We start from the raw sequence: 19,693 nt of genomic DNA on the forward strand, positions 1-19,693 counted from the left end.
GAGAGAAGAATCTTTGACTATTCCTCTTAAAAGACCAATTCTCCATTTTCTAAGAGTCCACTTCATGTTTCTGTGGTATTTCATAGAGTTCATATTACTACCACTCTTCCATGGACACTTGGATGCCTCTTTCAGCTGCCGTTATATAATGGTAATCTTTGGAGATTTCATTCACCTCTCATTCCTGCCTCCTCACTCTTTGTGACTGGTACATAAACATGGGTCCTCGTCCAGCCTCGTTTCTCCCACTTCCCATTCCTGCTGCTTTGAATGTAATTTAAATATTGCCCTGAGACTTGATACGGACAAGTTAGACTTACTTTCTTCAAGTATTTTTCAGCTTTATGGATGTCAACCCACATCTGTCTTATTTGAATGGCGTGTTCTCTTGTCTTTGCCATTTTAAAGAGCAGCTATAAGAAACTGCTCGCATATGTATAGCTCAGAAAAACAGGAAGCCATTGATAACTTATTTAAGGTTCCTAGACACTCTCATCGAGCTAAAAATCGAAGCATAAATGAATGGCTGCTTCAGTTGTGATTGGATTATTGGAGTTGTTAAGGCACCAGTTGCCACTTGTGATTTTGTACAAATAGCTGCTCTGATATTTTTTTGTTCTGCAAATAAATACATATACTCAAATTAAATGTTTGATCTTGCTGTATTTTTCAGTGTGATAAGTTTTTCACATAATTGTACAAGAGGTACAGGTATTATATGGCTAATATTTGCTGAACGACACAGTTTTTCCTCTCATAGTGTTTACAGCCAAACCCCTCTCCTCGTCCTCTTATCACAGCGTTAGGTCTGACTGCCGCTCTCACCTGTGCTCTTGCAGTTCTCCATATCAGATTCCAGCTCCCAGCCGTCGTAACAGGAGCATTTCACACTGAACTTGTCTTGTTCGCAGCGCTGACTGCACTTCAGGTGTTTGGCACAGAAGCTCTGGATCTGACAGGTCTTGTTGTCAGAGCCCAGCTCCATGCCCAGCGGACAGGAGCAGATGACGCCTTCACCGGGAGCCACCGTGCAGTTATGGCTGCACTCGCCGTTGTTCATAGAACAGAGGTCTGCGAAGCAAAGGAAGGAGGCCATGAAGGTCGGGAAGCACAGGGTCGCGCATGCTGCTCCGCTCCCAGCCCCAACGCTGTTCATTTCTTACCACAGAGTTTCTCGTCGGAGCCATCTGGGCAGTCGTCGATGTTATCACAGATTTTCTCTGCAGGCAGGCAGATGGAGGAGTTACTGGCACACACGTGGTGGGAGAGCTTACACACCAGCGCATCACAGTTTTCCTCATCTGAGTTGTCCTCGCAGTCGCTGTCGCCATCACAAACCCAAGCTTTGCTGATGCAGCGAGCTGCGGACAGAAGGCCGAGTTAGGGCTAAACGAAAACTTTACGTAACTCTACTAGACATCTTTTCTTCAAGTCTCCTCACCAGAGTCTCTGCAGCCAAACTTGACAGCTGGATCGCACATGGGTGTGACGCCCTCGCAGTTCTTCTCGTCGCTCATGTCCATACAGTCGGTGTCTCCGTCGCAGCGCCAGCGTAGCGGGATGCACAGGCCGTCCATCCGACACTGGAACTCATCAGTGTGACAACCACCGGGTGGACGTGTGGCTGTGTGTGTGTGTGTGTGTGTGTGTGTGGGGGGAGGGGGACAAAAAGGTAGTTTTCAGTACAGATCCAAAATCAGGAGTAGCACAGCAAATTACAGCATAGAATAGATTTTAACACACGTTTCAGTCATTACACCAATTCAGTGAATATTCTTTTCTGCTGAATTATCATAATAGAGTAAAATTATAAGCTTGTAAATGCATGAGACTTAAGGCTGATTTAAGTCAAGAGTGCACTGCAGGCAATAAAATTGAAAATGAATAAAAACAAGATGCAACCAATTATACGGAGCCCGGGAGAGCTCACTTTAAGTGATATTTTTTTTCAGGTCGTGATAATTTGTGAGCACGTTTTCTTTTAATTGAGCCCTCGATAGATTGCGATCTCGAATATACTATAACGTGCTCATGTTTACATGTGTCAAGACAATATTGAGTGCACGTTTTACATATTGTGGCCACGTTTAAGTAGATCGTGCACACAATGTTCTATAACCATGTTCACTAAATTGTGCTCTCGTTTTAATAAATTGTGCCCTCGTTTTAGTAAATCGTGCGCTTGTTTGAGTAAATAGTGCACTTGTTTAATAAATTGTGCCCTCGTTTTACTATGCTTAAAATGAGAGCTCAATTTAGTAAAATGAGCTCACACTATAGTAAAACGAGAGCACAATATAGTAAATTGTGCACACGATTTAGTAAAACGAGTGCACAATATAGTTAAACGAGAGCAAAATTTAGTTAAACGAGTGCACAATGTAGTAAAACGAGCGCACATTCTCTCAACATGCAAAACATTTTGCGATGACCCCTCCAGGGCTCCATACAATTACCAATCATCTTAACAACTAATTGTTACAGGGGAATACTATGAGCACAATGCAACAGACAATGGGGTCAAATTCAGTACTGAGCAGTTTTTTTTTAACAAGGGTCTTTAACAAGAAACATTGTGTCCCACAAGCAAGATAGTATCTTTAGACTTGGTGCTATCAACTCAGGTAAAATAAATTGTAGGAAATGTTTTTACATGTGTTACCCATTTCGAGATTCAAATGGAAGGTTGAGGAAAACAGTCAATATGTGTTTTAAAAAAAGTCAAAATAAAAAGGGAAAAAGTTAAAATGTCAAGAACTAAGCTGAAATGTCATGAAAACAATCAAAATGAATAGGAAAGTGGTTGAAATGTTAAGGGTAGAGAAAAATTATACCAAGAAAAAAGTAAAAATGTTTATAATAAATTCAGTTGCTGGGAACAAAATAAAAAAAGTCAATTGATAGTAAAAGAAAAGTTACGAGGAGACTGTTCCAAACGACCTATATTGTGGAAATCTCAGTATAAAAAGTTAAAGTCTGTGTGCTCTAGGGCAGGGGATCCCAAACTTGTCAGCCTCTGACCACCAAAATGACGTTGCTAGTGACCCTTTTGGCAGGTGGGAATTATTTTTTTTTTCTCCTTTTTTTTTGGAAATTCTGAGAAAATAGACATATTACGAGAATAGTGTTGTAAAAGTTCGAGCATAAAGTCATAAAATTATGAAAATAAAGTTGTATTCTTATTTTACAAAAAGTGCAGCCTTGCCCCTGCGTTAAAACTACAAAGTAAAGTTATGCTTTAGTATCAGTTTCACAAAGAAAGAAATACTAAATCTCACACTTTGGGAACCCCTGCTCTGGGGAATATCGACAGAAAAGGCTGTTTTATTGATAACAGCCATGCTAAGCGTGTGGTCTGCTAATATAAGATGCTAAAGACAGTTGGAAATGTCAAGTTCGTAATCTTTTATTTTCTTTGTTTCCAAAAACTGAAAACTTTCTTACATCAACTGCTCTCTCACATGTATGTTGATGCCGCCTTTTCTTGCAATACAAATATCTAATGACTGCTAACCTGAGGAAGGCTGGAAAGATCAAAGCTTAATTGAAACAAAAAATCGGTAATCAACCATCCTAAGCCAAATCAACAACCTATTGAAGGTCATTTTAAAATTTTTTCCCAGGTTTAACACACAAAACTGCTATTTCTTAGGTTCTTAATCTTCTTCTGGCATGTGCTGTGTTACTGTCTACTAATAAGCAGATCCAGTTATGGCTGTATGCACTACCGGCTAGAATGCTTAATTACATAGACAATTTACTGGTCCAAATTACAGAGCAGGAAATCGGTGTGCTGCAACAACAACGTCACCCTTTGTGACTCTCTTCAAAGTTAGGGAACCTTGAGCATGTGAAATGGACTGCGAACAGATGAGCAGACACAGACCTGTGTTTGTGCAGTTTGCATGGGTCTCATCACTGTAGTCCCCGCAGTCGTTATCTCCGTCGCAGGTCCAGTAATCTGGGATGCAGCGGCCGCTGTTGCACTTGAACTGAGTGCTGGAGCAGGAGTGCCGGCACCCAGCTTCATCGCTGTTGTCCCCGCAGTCGTTGTCTGGAAAAGAGCAAAAGCTACAAGTCACTTCTGGATCCAGTGAGGCGACAAGTACAACAGATCATTTAGCACAGAAGAGTGAAAGCAGACAATACAAAATAATATGAAAGATGAGAGTTTAAATGATGACAGAAACTGCATAGATCAGAACAGGCACCATTAAGAAAATGTACACAGCGATGACAGATTGACCTCTGCAGCATACTAAGAACAGCTTTTTAAGCCAATGGATTTTAAAGTCGTATGGAAAAAAAAAAAATGCTTGGCAACTATTTGTAACTGATGCGCACAAATTTGATATCCTCACTGATCAAATTTGTGTGCAGCACATCAGGGAAAGAGACAGCGGTTCAGGTTTCTGTCGGGTTCACAAACGCCTCAGCTTGAGGCTAAACGTCGGTTAGAAAAGCGTCCCTGACTCTCTCTCAGCCTTTAATGGTCAGTCCGAAAGCTTCAGCTAGCATCATCACTGTTTTGGTGCATTCTGATCTATGCACTAACCGGTCAGCTTTGGACAATTCAACTCATCAGAGCCGTCGTCACAATCCTTTTCTGAAAGACAGAACCAACGGAAGACAACACAGTGGGCGAACGGTGGGACACAGGACAACAAAAACCAAAATACACAAACGTACAAAATGTGAGAGATGACATAAAGCACGAGAAATAAAAACGCACGGTGATGAAACATGCATGCGACAAAGGGAACTAAGGAGCTGCTGCAGTAGAAACACAACGAAGAACGGACACCAACCATTATCGCAGCGCCAGTTGATGTTGATGCAGCGGCCGTTGTTGCAGGTAAACTGTGTGAGGGGGAAACAGGTGGGGTAGGCTGCAGAAACAGAAACAGGCCAGACATTTGCATCCTATTAAAACCTTTATAGTCGTCTACAGTGACTTGCAGCAGTTTCCATACTTCATTGTACTTTATTGGGATTATGTCTGATAAACACAAAGTAGTGGTAGCAGTAGAAAAAAAAATAAAATAATATATATATATATATATATATACATATATATATATATATATATATATATATATATATATATATATATATATATATATATATATATATATATATATATATATATATATATATATAATTTCTTTATTTTTACAAACGTCTGTAATCTAATCTAATCTAAATTATAGGGTGTATCTTCTCTGAGACAATCCTTTGTGGAACCACCTTTTGCTGCAATTACAGCGGCAAGTCCTTTGTACACAAGTCCATTCTTTTTTGTAAATTCATCAAGCTCAATCAGGTTGAAAAGAGAACATCTGTAAACAACAATTTTCAGGTCTTGCCTCAGATTTAGGTCTGGACTTTGAATGGCCATTCTAAAATATAAATATATTTTCAGCTCTGGATGTGTGTTTAGAGTTGTTGTCGTGTTGGAAAGGAAAACTTCTTTTGCATCCTCTTGTCTTTCACGTTTGCCCTTTATTCAGCTCTGTCCATCTTTCTGCCAAAAATGTGTCCCTGTAAGCACTAGAAAAAATAAGCCTCCCCACAGCATAATTCTGCCGCCACCATGTTTCACAGTGGGGAATGGGGTGTTCAGTGTGACCTTCAGCTTTGCTTTTCCTCAATGCATTACATTTTCCATGTGGGCCAAAGTTAATTTGGTCTCAACCGTCCAGAGCACCTTCTTCTATTACCTTTTAAAAAACAAAAACAAAAAAAAAAACAACTTTATACCTGACCTGACCTGTCTACTATGTTCCTTGGTCTTCCTGATGGTGTAATGTTCTCTAACAAACCTCAGAGGTCTTCACAGAACAGCTGGATTTACACCAAGATTAAAACACACAAAGGGGGACTTTATTCACTATTTAAGTAACTTCTGAAGGCAGATGGTTACACCGGACGTTTTCAGGGGCGTTAAAATGTGGCAAAATGTGGAAAACTTCAAGGGGTGTGAATGTTTCTGCAGGGCACAGTACAGCAGGAGTATATGTCAACCAACCACACGATGCAGGTTCATCTGAGCGATCGCCACAGTCGTCATCCAGGTCACACATCCAGGAAACGGGTATGCAGCGCCCACTGGTGCAGGAGAACTGGTTGGGCGGGCAGGTCCGAGCTAAAACACCAAGAGGCAGAACTTGTGTCCAGTGCGGTGAAAGGCGAAGAAGAAAACGTCTGGAGCAATGTCGCAAAGCGTGTTGTTTGTTGCACCTGAGCAGGTGGTGTTGGATTCGTCCTCGTCGTTGCCGCAGTCGTTGTCTCCGTCGCACAGCCAGCGCAGGGGGATGCAGCGGTTGTTCTTGCACTTAAATTTGTCAGCAGGGCAGGTGTGCTGGTCTGGAGGGAAGACATGAAAGCACGGGGATTACCTTTCAGATGGGCCTGCTTATGCCACAATGAAAACATGTCTGCTCTTTGACCACATAGACGCAGCTTTTCCAGATCCGCAGACATCGCTTTATTCCTCCTTGCACAACAACACACATTTCATCCAAAAGTCTGCTTATTAGATTCTGAATCTGCCGTGCGCATTAGGCTCTTCGGCGCGTGTGGACTCACTGCACAAATCCGGAGTCTCATCGCTGTTGTCCAGACAGTCGTTGTCTCCATCGCATTTCCAGCGCTCCTGGATGCAGCGGTTGTTGTTGCAGGCAAACTCCCCAGGCTGGCATTTAGGTGGGGGGACGTAAGACGGGTTGGCTGGGTGAAAGGAGAGAACAGAAGTCAGACATCGCCAGGGTACAATTTGCCTTCTTTTCATTGAAAGAAAAGTGGAAGTATATTGAGGAAAAGCTCATTTGTATAAATATATGTAACCCATTTGTCAAACTCACCACAAACCCGTAGCTGAGATGTAATTGCAAATAAATCATATTACAGACAGGAAGCCCTGGACTGTTGAAATTACTGTGTTGGATACCCTCACAAAGAGTATCATACAGTATTTCACGCCTTTACAATATGTAACTGTCACATATTGTCAAACGTTAGACAAACATTCTCGAGCCCCTCACACAATCGCAGAGCTCCTTTTACCTATTTTGGACATTAAACATCTACACACCTCTGTTAAAATTTCAGCTTATGGTGCTGTAAAAAAAGACAATATAATAAATACTTTCTTAGTTTGTGCTGTATAACCTGGACAATTCATTCAGAAAACAATCTGAAAATCTTACAGGCACTAAAACAATGTGGTTGCGTAAGTGTGTGCAAATCATATTATAGCTATAGTGATGTGGTTGTTTTCAGAACTAACCAAAAAATTTTAAAAATCATGTTTTATCAGATTGGACCCGGTTCAAACCTACCATGACTTAAGGCATCTGTCATTAACCTCAAATGAAGTTCAGCTGTTCTTCTGGGATTTTTTGCTGTCCCCTTGTAATTTTGTATCTTACAGAATCTGGCTTCAATATCAAAAGCAGTGGCAGTGTTATATTTGGGCCATACGGGCGGTCGCACTGGGCGACATTAGAAAGAGGGGTGCATGAGCACAATCTAAAAGATGTGACTTAAATCATTTGCACTTCAATTGCTTTTATGCATCTGCAGTCACTGCAGAGTTGGTGCTACCTGTTTGCTGCTGAGAACAGGGAAAAGTATTTTATGTGCTTCTGTGTTGGATTGCATTGCAATTTATCCTGTCACAGATTTTTTTTTATAGTTTTCTGCATTTTGTTTGTTTGTGGTCAAGGGTTAGTCAAGGTGCAGGACATCCCAAAACAACTCCAGATATTAGTTAATGTTGGCAAAAAAGTTTACTTCTGATAGAAAGCAAAACGGAAGTTCATCATTTCAATAAAACAAAACAACTGCTTTGCCACAAGAACTGAATTTTGGACCAGCCAGAACTCATGTTTTTAATGAACGGTAGTTATAGCGTACATTATTTGATCTTAGTCACAATTATTTTACATCACACAAATCTGCCTTTTTAAAAGTGTTGTGTGGAGTTTTTTTTAATAACCACTGTACCCTTGCAACTGGTGTTGTCAGTCGGGTCCAGGATTTGGTCTTCTGCGCAAGCACATCGCCTGCCTCCTGGTATGGCCAGGCACAGACTGGTGCAGCCACCATTGTACACATGGCATGCATTAGAACCTGCAGGATAAAGAATATAAATAAGTACATATTCAAATGTTTCAATTTCACTTGATACATCACATCTTGCTCAGCACCTTGCTGCTGCTGAGCGTCGTACATCCGGATCTCAAAGATGGGAGGCCGCTCGTGGCGAAGGAGGGTGGCGGTGCCAGTGGTGGTGTCCAGTTTGTAAATACTTCCGCTGCGGTACTCGTTCCAGAAGAGGAAGTGTTTATAGTGGCACAGACCAAAGGCGTGGTTTAGCTCTTGACCTTCGTACACCGTCTGGTGGCAGAAAGGCAGTCAGATGGGAATTTGTGTTTAGTAGTAGTTAAAACTTTCTACAGTACGGAGAAACTATTTCAAAGTTTTATCTTCATAACGACTTCTGAAAGAAAAGAGGAGATGACTTATCTCACTTGGTTTTAAAAAATAAAGAAACTAAGTGTGTTTTATTTTACTGTCAAGGTTGTCTTGACTATGATTTTGTATGAGGATTCAACACTCGGATGGAGTGTGTAAATTGTATAGTGCTCTACTTTGCCAGTGAATGTTAGGTCAGTTTATTGCTATGACAACACCATTATTTATTTATTTATTTGCAGACATAGAGACTGCCTGGCTATCTTGTGATGAATGCTTAATATTTTATCTTTAGTCTATGATTTCCTTACATTCTTAAAACATGCTCCCCCAGCCCCTTTTCTAAATTTTTGCTCAAAATAACATGCTTAAATCTAATCATGCTTTATTCAGCAATTACAAACTCTATTTAAATAATATTAGTTTAATCTTAGATAATCTGTAGATACCTACTTAGCTATTTTAACAAAAGTGAATTTACAGTAATGAACCTAGAAAAAAGAACAAGGTTCAATTCCTCCAGCAGTACTGAGAGGTGGTGAGCTTAAGAAGTTAAGTAGTAATGAATTAGTCGAATTAATCAGAAACCAGGTCAGGCTGCCGTCAGGTGGACCCACTTCAAACATTCTGCATGCCGTGTTGATTAAATCTTTAACAGACATTAAAAAATGACATTGGATAGTGCTGTAACATTTATGTAGCGTTTGTAGTATATAGCGCATACAGCAGTGGTATATGTGCTCCACAATAACTTTCAATGTAAACAAAGTAAACCACTTGTCCTTTTGACAAACCAAGTTACAAAACCCTCTGAGTTTAATGAACACTTCAGATTAATTCAGTCTCTGTGTTCCTTGACTTTCTAAGTATTCCTGGTTCTGCTCTGACTGAGCTTCTCTGTAAAAACACATTGAGATAATAAAGAACATGGACCTTTCGCCCAGAGCTGTTGAGGTAGACCATTTCGATCCGGTCGTAGTAGGCGTCCACCCAGTACAGGATGCCCTGCGGGATGTCCAGGCTGAGCCCGTTGGGCCACAGCACCGTTTTGCTAGTCAGGAAAACGTTTCTGTTGGAGCCGTCCATCCAGGCCCGCTCGATTTTGCCTCTCTTGCTCTCTTTGGGGTCCTCCTCCCAATCTGTCCAATACATCCACCTGAGGCAGCAGAACAGTAGCTGTGAATGTACTCTAGACTGGAGCCACATTCACCAATCACACTCACCAATGAGCACACGTTCATACACTGATACACAGGCAATTTGAGGTTAGGTGCCTTGCCCGGGGGCACATCGACAGGGTACAGGGTGGCAGTAGGAAGCTAGAATCAGACCTATAACATTCCGATTGCAAGATGACTGCTCTTCCCACTGAGCCACAGGTGAGTTTATTGAAACCCAATATTTGTCTGATCTTTTTAAAGATTCTAAAAATATTTAGAGCTTTAGAAAATCTTCAAAGGATCCGGTGGGGATTACACCGAACTCTCTGGCAAAAAAATATATTATTTATCGTCAATTCATTCAGGACTTGTCAATCAAATTCCTGATGTACAAAAAAAAACAGCAGCTTCTGAACACACGCTGCCGGCAATGAGCCAAGTCTGAAAACACCTCAGCTCGAGGGAATGTGGCACATATCCATTAGCGTTTCATTTTTTCTTTCTTCAATGTGTCTTCTTCTCAACCTCTCCTTTCCAAAAACCTCCCTCCGCCTCATTCCCTCTCTCTGAGCCTGATGGATTACGAGCATTAGTGGAAGCGAGGGCCTTTTTCCTGGGAGGCGTGCGGACACACATCGCGATGTCACTACCGATCCAAACAATGTGTTTGCAAGCGCATGATTGTGAGAAGAAAGCCGAGATCTTCTTATCAATAAGACACCTCCATGCGTAGCAAGATTAAGTGCTCTTTGAACCTGCAACAGATAGATATGCCTGCATGTGGATCATCTGTGGAGGAAATGTATCAGTGATAATAAAAAGGGGCATCAAAATTAACTGGAATGAAGGTCAAAAAAGACAGGCTGAAATCATGATAAATGCCTCTGTGTGTGACATAAAGGAGAGATAACCAGATGAATAATAGAAATCTTTTTTTGTAGATGGAGCGTGAGTTATGTCACTTCCAAACAGATGAAACAACTGCAGCTCTGGATTGAAGCCCTTTCAGTGTAACAAAAAACATCAAACTCCCTCCTGCCCACTCGATCTCTCTCTCTCTCTCTCTGTCCACCCTTACCCGTGAAGAGGATCCACCACAATGGCACGAGGATGAGTCATTTTCCCCTCGATGAGGGTTTTGCGGGTCTGGGAAGCTTTTTCCAGCCGAGCTACGCTGATGGTCTTCTTGGGCCCGTCATCTGTCCAGTACAAGTTGTCGGCCATCCAGTCCACAGCGATACCCTCGACCGTGTGGATCCCTGAAGCAAACATGACGGTGGATTCATATCAAGTCCAGAATTGCGGTTACCTCATTTTCTATAAAATGCAAATTTCACAACTAATGGCTTATGGAGGTTTCTGTATCACCCTGTTGGTGGATTCCTGTTTTTTAGTTATTTATTAAAAAAATTAAGGAATTAATGACTAAAGCACTGTGAGGTTTTTCACAAACAGAGGCAACTTTGCAATTGAATCTCTCTGTGCAGAAACAGTATGTCGAAATACTAACGATGCATTCCTTAAAAATTAAAAAGCGTCCATAATTATGTCTGTTTTAATCACACTTTTTGCTGGAGCAAAAAGCGTGCCATCTTAAAAGACCAACAATATTTACAATATTGTTTACACTAGAACGAGGCTACCAATTGAATTTTCTTTTAATATACGCCTTCCAAAATCTTTTAGACAAACATTTCAGCCTTAACTAAGTCATCTGTTGTGACTTTACCTTCTTTCAGGATTGTATCCCTTTCTGTTCCATCGATCTTTTGCCGGCCAATGATGAAGCTCGTGGCATCGGCAAAGTAAATGAACTCGCTCTCTGCGTGAAAGTCGAGAGCTCTGGGGTTCATCAGGTTCTCGATGGGGATCATGTACTCGTCTGGTACCTTGGCGTTCATATCCATGCCCCTGATGACGCCTGGGCGTCCTTTACCGTAGACCAGGAAGAGTTCGTGCTCAGGTTCTGCAGCAAAAACAGGACAAGTAGGGCTTAAAACTGAAGTTATTCTTTAATTCACAAACTTTTATATTACTAGCTTACCAAGTCGCTTCAAAACATATATCTACTAAAATATTTAGGATATGCAAGCAGTGCCAAATTGGAGAGATAATGGTTGGCCTTCAGTTGAACTAGTTCTGCTGTTTTATTAGTAGGCAGATAAATAATGCCCTGCGACAGACTGGCGACCTGTCCAGGGTGCACCCCGCCTCTCGCCCTTTGAAATGCTGGAGATAGGCACCAGCACCCCTCACGACCCCATGAGAGATAAAACGAGTAAGAAAATGGATGGATGGATGGATGAACAATGCTGTTAATGGTGCATGAAATAGTAAAACATCTTTACAATTAGCTGAATGAGGCCAAGAGCTTCAAGTGAAAATTAGAGTTGCTTGATGACTAAATAATTTAATTCTCTCTTGACATTGAACCTGTAAGCATCCTTCAACCAAGCCCAGTTCTTTGTTTTGGGTTAACAAAGCCGATATTCAACAGATCCAGAGTTTGTGTTCTGTGCTGAAAGCCTACTCATCTACTTCTACATGCAAAAATATCACAAATCCTCTGAGCCCCCTAAGATAAGCTCACCACTGATCAGCATTGCAGTTATATAAGACGATCCAGTTGAAAAAAAAACAAAGAAAGACATCACTGCCCTGCTGATGTGAGACATAAATGCTGACGTTTGTTATTTTTCTTCTAAACCTTAACATGCAGACATGTCTCTTTTTACACATCGCCCTGAATATTTATTGGCACGCATGACAAAGACAAGTAAAAACAACCCATAATATATATATTTGGTCCTGGAAACTGTGATAGCTGTTGAAAATGATGTTTTTGTGTCTTTTGGACTATTTCTGTGTTCATTTGGGTATACGGTTTTTATCATTATCCCTTTGAACGAGTAAAAGAACATACTCTCAGATTTCTGGCAGAGCTAAAAAGCTTTATTTTAAACATCTTGGTACATCAGGGGCTCCCAAGGGCTTTTGGAAGAGAAACAAGCCCACGGCATCATGTTTCAATTATTTCTTAACAAAGGATTTTTTCCCCCACTAAATAAATGTACTCAAATTAAAGGATGGATTTTTATAACATCTTCAGTGTGAAATTATGCTGTTAAAATATAATTCAAGTTTATTTTTATGTTTTTAAAGAGAGGAAGGAAGGAAGGAAGGAAGGAAGGAAGGAAGGAAGGAAGCAAGGAAGCAAGGAAGGAAGCAAGGAAGCAAGGAAGCAAGGAAGCAAGGAAGGAAGGAAGGAAGGAAGACACTAGGAAGGAAGGAAGACACTAGGAAGGAAAGAAAGAAAAACAAAGGAAAGGAGAGACTGACACAATGAAGGAGAGTAGAAGAAGGGACTTAATAAAGAAAAGACACAATGACACAAGGGAGGACAGATACAATTTGGAAAGGGAAGTAGGACACCGAAAGAGTAAGAAAGGAAAAACAAAGACCAGAATGAAGAATGCAAGGAAGAAAGGATTGGCCTAAGGAATGAAATAAGGAAGGACACGACGTTTATAGAATGGGTGAGGGAGTAAAGCTTGGAAATAAATACATTTTATTTACTTATTATATTTTTTCACAATTATCCAGACCGGAAAAATACTGAATACTGATCTTGACCAGACCATGTAGGAACATAGTGTGCATCATTTTAAAGGAGCAAAGCGTACGTTTCAGGATTTTAGCAGAAGTTTGCCCCCTCTGGGCGACAAGTTGAAATGACACCAGTGTTGTGCAAGTGCATGGGAGAAGAGAGAAAAAGCATCTGTTGCTGTGACTGCTCGGGTCTCTTGTTTAGAGGCATGATGTCTGCTGAGGTAAGAAAGCTATAAATATTGAAGTTAGGCCGTGTTCTAACGCATCGAGTAAGGCGAAGACTCAACAAAGTAGCCAGGGGAACAGGAGCCAGCAGCGTGTCACACCTCCGTGCACGGTCACAGGATTTGGCCCGAATCGCTCTCTCACGAACTGACTATCCAGCCTACAGAGGCAACCGCGGTAAATAGAGGAGAACTCATTTTACATGTCGGGCAATTATAAGGGCATGTATGGGAAAGAAAATAAATAATATTTAACTTCAAAACTTGCAATATACACCCTTAAGCTACTAATCATAATCCTGTAGTTTTATACTTGTGAATTTATTGAGTGTTGATAGATTTTACCTTATCAGCTTTTTTATGTCTTTAGTTTTGCCATGTATATATATTTTACACGCAATCTAACCAGGTTATTTCACAGTATCTGTAATCAATGGCTTGAAATTTTGCTAAATACCGATTTTCTGAAATTTTGAATAAAATTTGGGAGACAAAAACTTCTAGTTAATGATTCTCTAAGATCATTTGATCCCAAACCAAAATAAATAAATAAATTGAATTACTTTAGTTCTTGTGAAATTTTTATTTAAAAAAGACTAAACTGTAACCATGGCTAAACCAAGAGCTTCTGATCACACGAGCCACAGGGAATAACCAGACTGGTTTGTGTCAGCTGGATAGTGAAGTTGTTTACTTTTACTCATCAAAGATGTTCTCTGAATCCCTCAAACAGTGGTCCAACTTACTTTTGCAGGACTTTCCATCACTGCCCAGGCTAAATCCAGAGCGACAGCGGCACGTCCGGGTCTTGTGTCCGTTCCCGAGGAGGCAGAGGTCGGAGCAGCCTCCGGCCTTCCCAAACTGATCCACCTCACATGCGTGGCTGCGCACTGGGAACCAGAAGAAAGTCAAAAGTAAAAAAAAACATGAGTAGCTGTTTCAGTGGATGATAAATGGCAACACGTGTGATGGTGTAGGTGTTCACATGCACCTGGAGGCTGACGTCTCTGGTGGTACACATGTAGAGCTCCTCCTTTGTCCACTCTGGTCACGACTTGGTAGTCGGTGCTGTTAAACCGGTTGATCCTGATCACGCTGGTTTTAGGCTGCATGTTAGCGTTGTCTGAGTTGGTGGCGTACAGATAGTTTTCAAACACGGTCAATCCGTACAGGTGTTCGATCTAAAGAGTAAAAATAAAATGAAAAGCATAAAAAAAACCAGCTTTATCAAGTCATGGCATTAAGCTTAATAATAACTTCAGTTTTAAGTCTGTTTAAAACTAAACATAAATTCATCTTTTCAATTTGGCAGTCGAATCTAATCATTCTGAAAGGCTGATTAGATTTAAAAGACGAGTCTTACAAAATAGCATAAAAATGCCCAAAATTGGCTAAAATGCAACCTGTCAAAGTTGTAATTTATAGGGGTTTACTAATTAAATTAAAAAAATTAAAAAAAATTAAAAAAATATCTTCTGTGAAGGGAAGTCCCCTGTATTGGTTTGAAGCAAACTTGTTTGCTTGCCTTTACTCACAGTGACATATCAGTATAAATGAAACAGCTATCTGTATATATATATATATATATAGCTTTTAAAAACTGTTTAAAATAGCAATGTTCCTATTATTAATTTAAAATATCAACTAGTTTCATTAATTGACTAGCATTCTGTTAAAATCCTCTCAGGCCCTTCAAAGAACATATCTATTTATGTTATTTTATTAAGGTTAATATAACACACAGTAGACTCTGCTTAGTATTTTGGTGACCACAGGTGGCAATTAGATGTGCCTGATTTCATTTATGGATGGGGGTGAGAGGGATTTCTATTTGCAGAGATGTTGAAATTTCACTTATGTGCTACTTTATGTCAGTCTATCACACACTGTCCCAACAAAAACACTGTAAAGTTTGTGTTTGTGACAAACTGTGAAAAGGTTCAATAAGTACATTTGCAAGCCACTGTACATGTTTTACCAAAATAAGAAACATGACTGCAACAACAACCTAAAAACCAGAAGAGTCCAATGTATATAAGTGTGTGTGTCAGTGAGTACTGGAAAGCTATTACATCCTTATGGTACAAGCTTTAAGGGCATCAGCGGCGCTGCTACATTAACAGCATCAGCACTGGACACCATTTTTCAGCTTACTTAATGAAAAGGCAAACGGCCAACATCGTGTCTCTGCTCATAATTAACTTGGCAGGAATGCATTACAGGAGTACGCAGCGGTAGCATCAGATACATTAATCATATTTGGGAAACCCTAAACGATGTTGGAGAGCTTTTTATCTCATAATGAATAGCAAATCCAAATACTCAAGAGAGTGATCATCTCCTCTCACCAGCAGCCCCTGGATGATGGTGTGCCTGTTCTTGCCCTCGTAGTCCACCACCTCGATGTAGTCCAGGTAGGCGTCGGCCCAGTACACCAGCCTGCTGACCAGGTCCAGCGTGATGCCGTGGGGGAACACAATCTTGCTGTCGACAAGTTTGGTTCGGTTCTGGCCGTCCATGTCACAGCGCTCCACCTTAGGGATCTGACCGTAATCCGTGAAGAACACCTTCCTGCAGAAAACACGCAGTCAGAGCTGAGCGACGACAAGACACATTTACAGAGCGATGGACCCTCAAAAGGCAACATTAAGGTAGCTTTAAAACAGAAACATTTAGAGGGACAACTATGTTTAGAAATACATTTAAGTTTTAAAGTACCTCAACAGGACTTGTACTTTTATTTTTTCCTACTGATCTGAATGCTTGCCATATTTTGACTGGATATTATATAACTGCTAGCTTGACAAAAACACACCATGTCAGAGTATAATTGTCATTTAACAAAACCGAGACAGCGCCAAAACAATTAATAGTGGCTCACCGTCAAGGCAAAAGGTTTTTATATACTCATTATAGGCATGAATATGATATGTGGAGCTATTAATTGGTCATTTCTAACATTCCCTTTTACTGGTAGGGTGATTCTCAATGATTCTTTAAGACAACAATTGGTTAAACGAGGTCAAGTTTACTGTGCATTTTCTCAAATTCAGACAGGGTTATATTTTTACACACAGACTCAAATACACTTACACTTCCAATAATATCTTTGTTAAACGCACCTCAATCACTCACTGCTTGTTAGTTACCGCTTGCTGGCTGCACATGCGCACTTCTAGTGTTTATGTATCGGCTTAGCTTAGTGGTTAGCTTAGCGGTTAGCTTCGGTACTAGCTATTCATTGTAGCTTCGCTGCTCTCACCGTATACTTTGAAGAAGTAAACTGTGTACAAGTTTATGAGAAGAAGAGGAAGGCCTCAGTAGAAATAAATCAGACCAGAGTGGATTCGGGGGATGTTTTTTTCACGCAATCCCCCTGAGTAGTGGAAGAGAAGGTTAGATTGTCTTGCGCAGTTATTCAAAAAGGGACTTGGGGAAACTTTTGGAAAGAAATCACTGACTCTACCTTTACACCAGTTTTCTTGGCCTAATTAGGATGAGGGTGAGGATTGAGGTGATGATTGCCCAGAATCATACGGGTGATCAAAACATCGTTCTTGTAAGCCAGGCCAATAACGACCCTAACGACTCCCTGTTGCAGAGGAGTGGACCAGTTTCAGTTCAATCTGCAGGCATACAATGACCTTAACGACTCCCGATTACTAAGGGGGTGGACCTGTTTCGGTTGAATTTGCATGTTATCTAAGCCATTACAAGGCCTTTGTTGAGCAGTAGTATAAAGCTTGATACTCCACATTACTCCAGACTTTTTGAATTGAGAAAGATTCCGGGATAGGAAGCGAAACGTCTTCAAACTTCGGGAAAAAAGTCCAGTTGTTTTGTTTTTTACTTTTTTGAAGTTGTGAGCATGTTTTTAAACATTGTCCTGCTGAAACGGCCATTTGTGTCCATGTTGGAACCATGTGGCTGTTTGTGATGAAGTTGAAGTTGTATGAGGTAGCTCTTCATCATTCACACAGAATGTAAGGAGTGCGCATGCGCACTTCTAGTGTTTATGTATCGGCTTAGCTAAGCAGTTAGCTTAGTGGTTAGCTTCGGTATTAGCTGTTCATTGTAGCTCCGTTGCTCTCACCGTATACTTTGAAGAAGTAAACCGTGACAGGGGAAGTGTCCCCAGAGTATGATGCTGCCACTACCATGCCTGTGTGCTTGTTGAGTCTTTCTAGGTTTTAAGGCCTTTTGCTCCTACAAAACGGTTTATGTTCCTCTGGTCAAAAAGCTTTAACTGTGTCTCTTCTAACCATGAAACTTTTGTTCAGAACTGTTTGGGGTTGTCCACATGGACAGTTCCAAATTTTTGTTTAGTTTATGGTTTCAACATAGAATTTGAACACTGATTTGGGGAATAGATTTTTAAATGTGGGAATCTTTTTCAGTCTGGGCGCTCATTCCATGGTGACTTGAAATTCCCTTCACAACCAGCGTTTTGTTTCAGATAATCTTCTCTCTCCCCTGCAAAGTGATGACATACGAATAACTGGAGTTTAAAATAATATTTCTGCGCTTATAAATAAATGACGTCCCCAATTTCTATAAATCTACAGCTCTCCTTCCTGGATCTTAACTTAGACTTTTCCTTTATTTTTTTGCACAGATTAATAAAAACAATGTGTGTATGGATTTGTAAGAATATTTTTGACAACCTGGAGCTCAAAAGAAATTCACAATACATTTAAAAAGGTGCACCAAGTAGTTGTTTTTGAAATCCACTGAAGTTGTTTACTGGTTATATTTAATCATTAAAAGCTTAAAGATGAAATGAAATTCATGATCCCAACGAGCTTCTAACCACATCTGGATTTTATCACTTCGTTTACAGGATCCCAGTCACAGAGCCGAAAATGTGTAAATAAACAATGTTTCTATGTTACGTAACTGGAGAAATAAAAACTCTCATAATCCTGCAATATGAGTAAAAATAAATACTTGCTAAATTGTGGTCAATTTCCAAACATTTCCCGTTTGTACGTTCATAATTGCTGACTCACAAGAGCTCATTTTTCCTGGAAAAAACAGCATCTCCAGCACTTAGCCTGACAGTTTCACATAGAAATGAACAAACCTGCAGGGATGGTTGTAAACAACAGAGTTGGAGCAAAAACATACTTTTTTTCCCTCAAAACCTACACAGTGTGAGATTCATAGCTCAAACAGAACATCTCAATTACCCCAACTTTCAAGAATCCAATTATCCTCCCTGTCCATTTTTTAATAGACGTTTTAGAACTAAACATGACAGATTGCATAATTAATGTCACCTCTATGAGATTGAGATTTAATCAAAAGCCTTTCCTGCATGTAAAAATTAGGACAAGGGTTCACGAGGTTGGAGAAACAGAGACTACTGACCCCATGGTGGGGTCCAGAGCAATGCCTTTGGGGTTGTACAGCTCCTGGTCCAGGAGGGTTACACATGTCTGCCCATCCTTGTCACACACAAAGATCCTGTCGTCCACATCATCCACTAAGTAGAAGTTTCCAGTGAGCCAGTCAATGGCCATCTGCTCCACATCTGGAAAAAAAACACAAGAGATGAGTGATTTATCAGTAAAGAGAGAGACTGGGTAAAAAAAGGCATCTGTTGGTGAGTTACTAATAACCAAATACAATCAACAAGGCTAATTGGGAAAATATTCTGTGGACTGACAAAAAAAAGTTACATTTTTTGGCGGGTATGCGTCCCATAACATCTGTCATAAAACGAACAAAGATTTTCTGGCAAAGAACATCACAGTGACAATACAAAAATGGTGGCGGTAGAGTGATGGCGTGGGGCTTCTTTGCTGCTTCAGGACCAGGACAACTTAGCACAACTGATGCAGCCATGAATTCAGCTCTCAACCAGAGAAACCTGAAGGAGAATCTTAAAGCCTGAGTGTGTGACCTTAAGCTCAAACCATGTTGGGTCATGCAGCATGAACGGTGCAAAGCAAGTTCCCCTCTGAATGACGCAAAAAGAGTTAAATGAAAGATTTGGAGCAGCCTAGTCAAACTCAGCCTTAATAGGACCTGGTCTACATCTAGGTTAATAAAACTTTGTCTGGATCTCATGCAGAAACAGAAACAGCACAGCTTGTGTGCTGCTAATAAAATCAATGTCTCATCACTTTTTTTGTCTGTGAGTTTATTCATGTATGACTATGTATTCGTCATGAAACCAGCTGTTAAAACAAAATTACAGTCATACACAAGAAAAAACAA

At 40.5% G+C, this 19,693-nt stretch overlaps 1 protein-coding gene across 1 annotated transcript in view; it reads right to left on the reverse strand.

The window, feature by feature from the left end:
• Positions 1–19,693, reverse strand: part of LOC105937015 (low-density lipoprotein receptor-related protein 1) — a 130,747-nt gene that overhangs the window by 48,431 nt on the left and 62,623 nt on the right. Inside the window, exons 7-23 of the mRNA XM_036151684.1 lie at positions 18,842–19,004; positions 15,820–16,042; positions 14,463–14,652; positions 14,218–14,361; positions 11,368–11,604; positions 10,717–10,897; positions 9,412–9,634; positions 8,211–8,400; positions 8,008–8,133; positions 6,589–6,729; positions 6,241–6,366; positions 6,029–6,145; positions 4,809–4,889; positions 3,887–4,054; positions 1,442–1,624; positions 1,164–1,361; positions 826–1,071 (exon numbers count right to left, since the gene is read on the reverse strand). Coding sequence (XP_036007577.1) covers positions 826–1,071; positions 1,164–1,361; positions 1,442–1,624; positions 3,887–4,054; positions 4,809–4,889; positions 6,029–6,145; positions 6,241–6,366; positions 6,589–6,729; positions 8,008–8,133; positions 8,211–8,400; positions 9,412–9,634; positions 10,717–10,897; positions 11,368–11,604; positions 14,218–14,361; positions 14,463–14,652; positions 15,820–16,042; positions 18,842–19,004 — 2,937 coding nt within the window. The remainder of the gene's footprint in view (positions 1–825; positions 1,072–1,163; positions 1,362–1,441; positions 1,625–3,886; positions 4,055–4,808; positions 4,890–6,028; positions 6,146–6,240; positions 6,367–6,588; positions 6,730–8,007; positions 8,134–8,210; positions 8,401–9,411; positions 9,635–10,716; positions 10,898–11,367; positions 11,605–14,217; positions 14,362–14,462; positions 14,653–15,819; positions 16,043–18,841; positions 19,005–19,693) is intronic.

Source organism: Fundulus heteroclitus, chromosome 20 (genome assembly GCF_011125445.2).
Source record: "Fundulus heteroclitus isolate FHET01 chromosome 20, MU-UCD_Fhet_4.1, whole genome shotgun sequence".
Taxonomy (NCBI): domain Eukaryota; kingdom Metazoa; phylum Chordata; class Actinopteri; order Cyprinodontiformes; family Fundulidae; genus Fundulus; species Fundulus heteroclitus.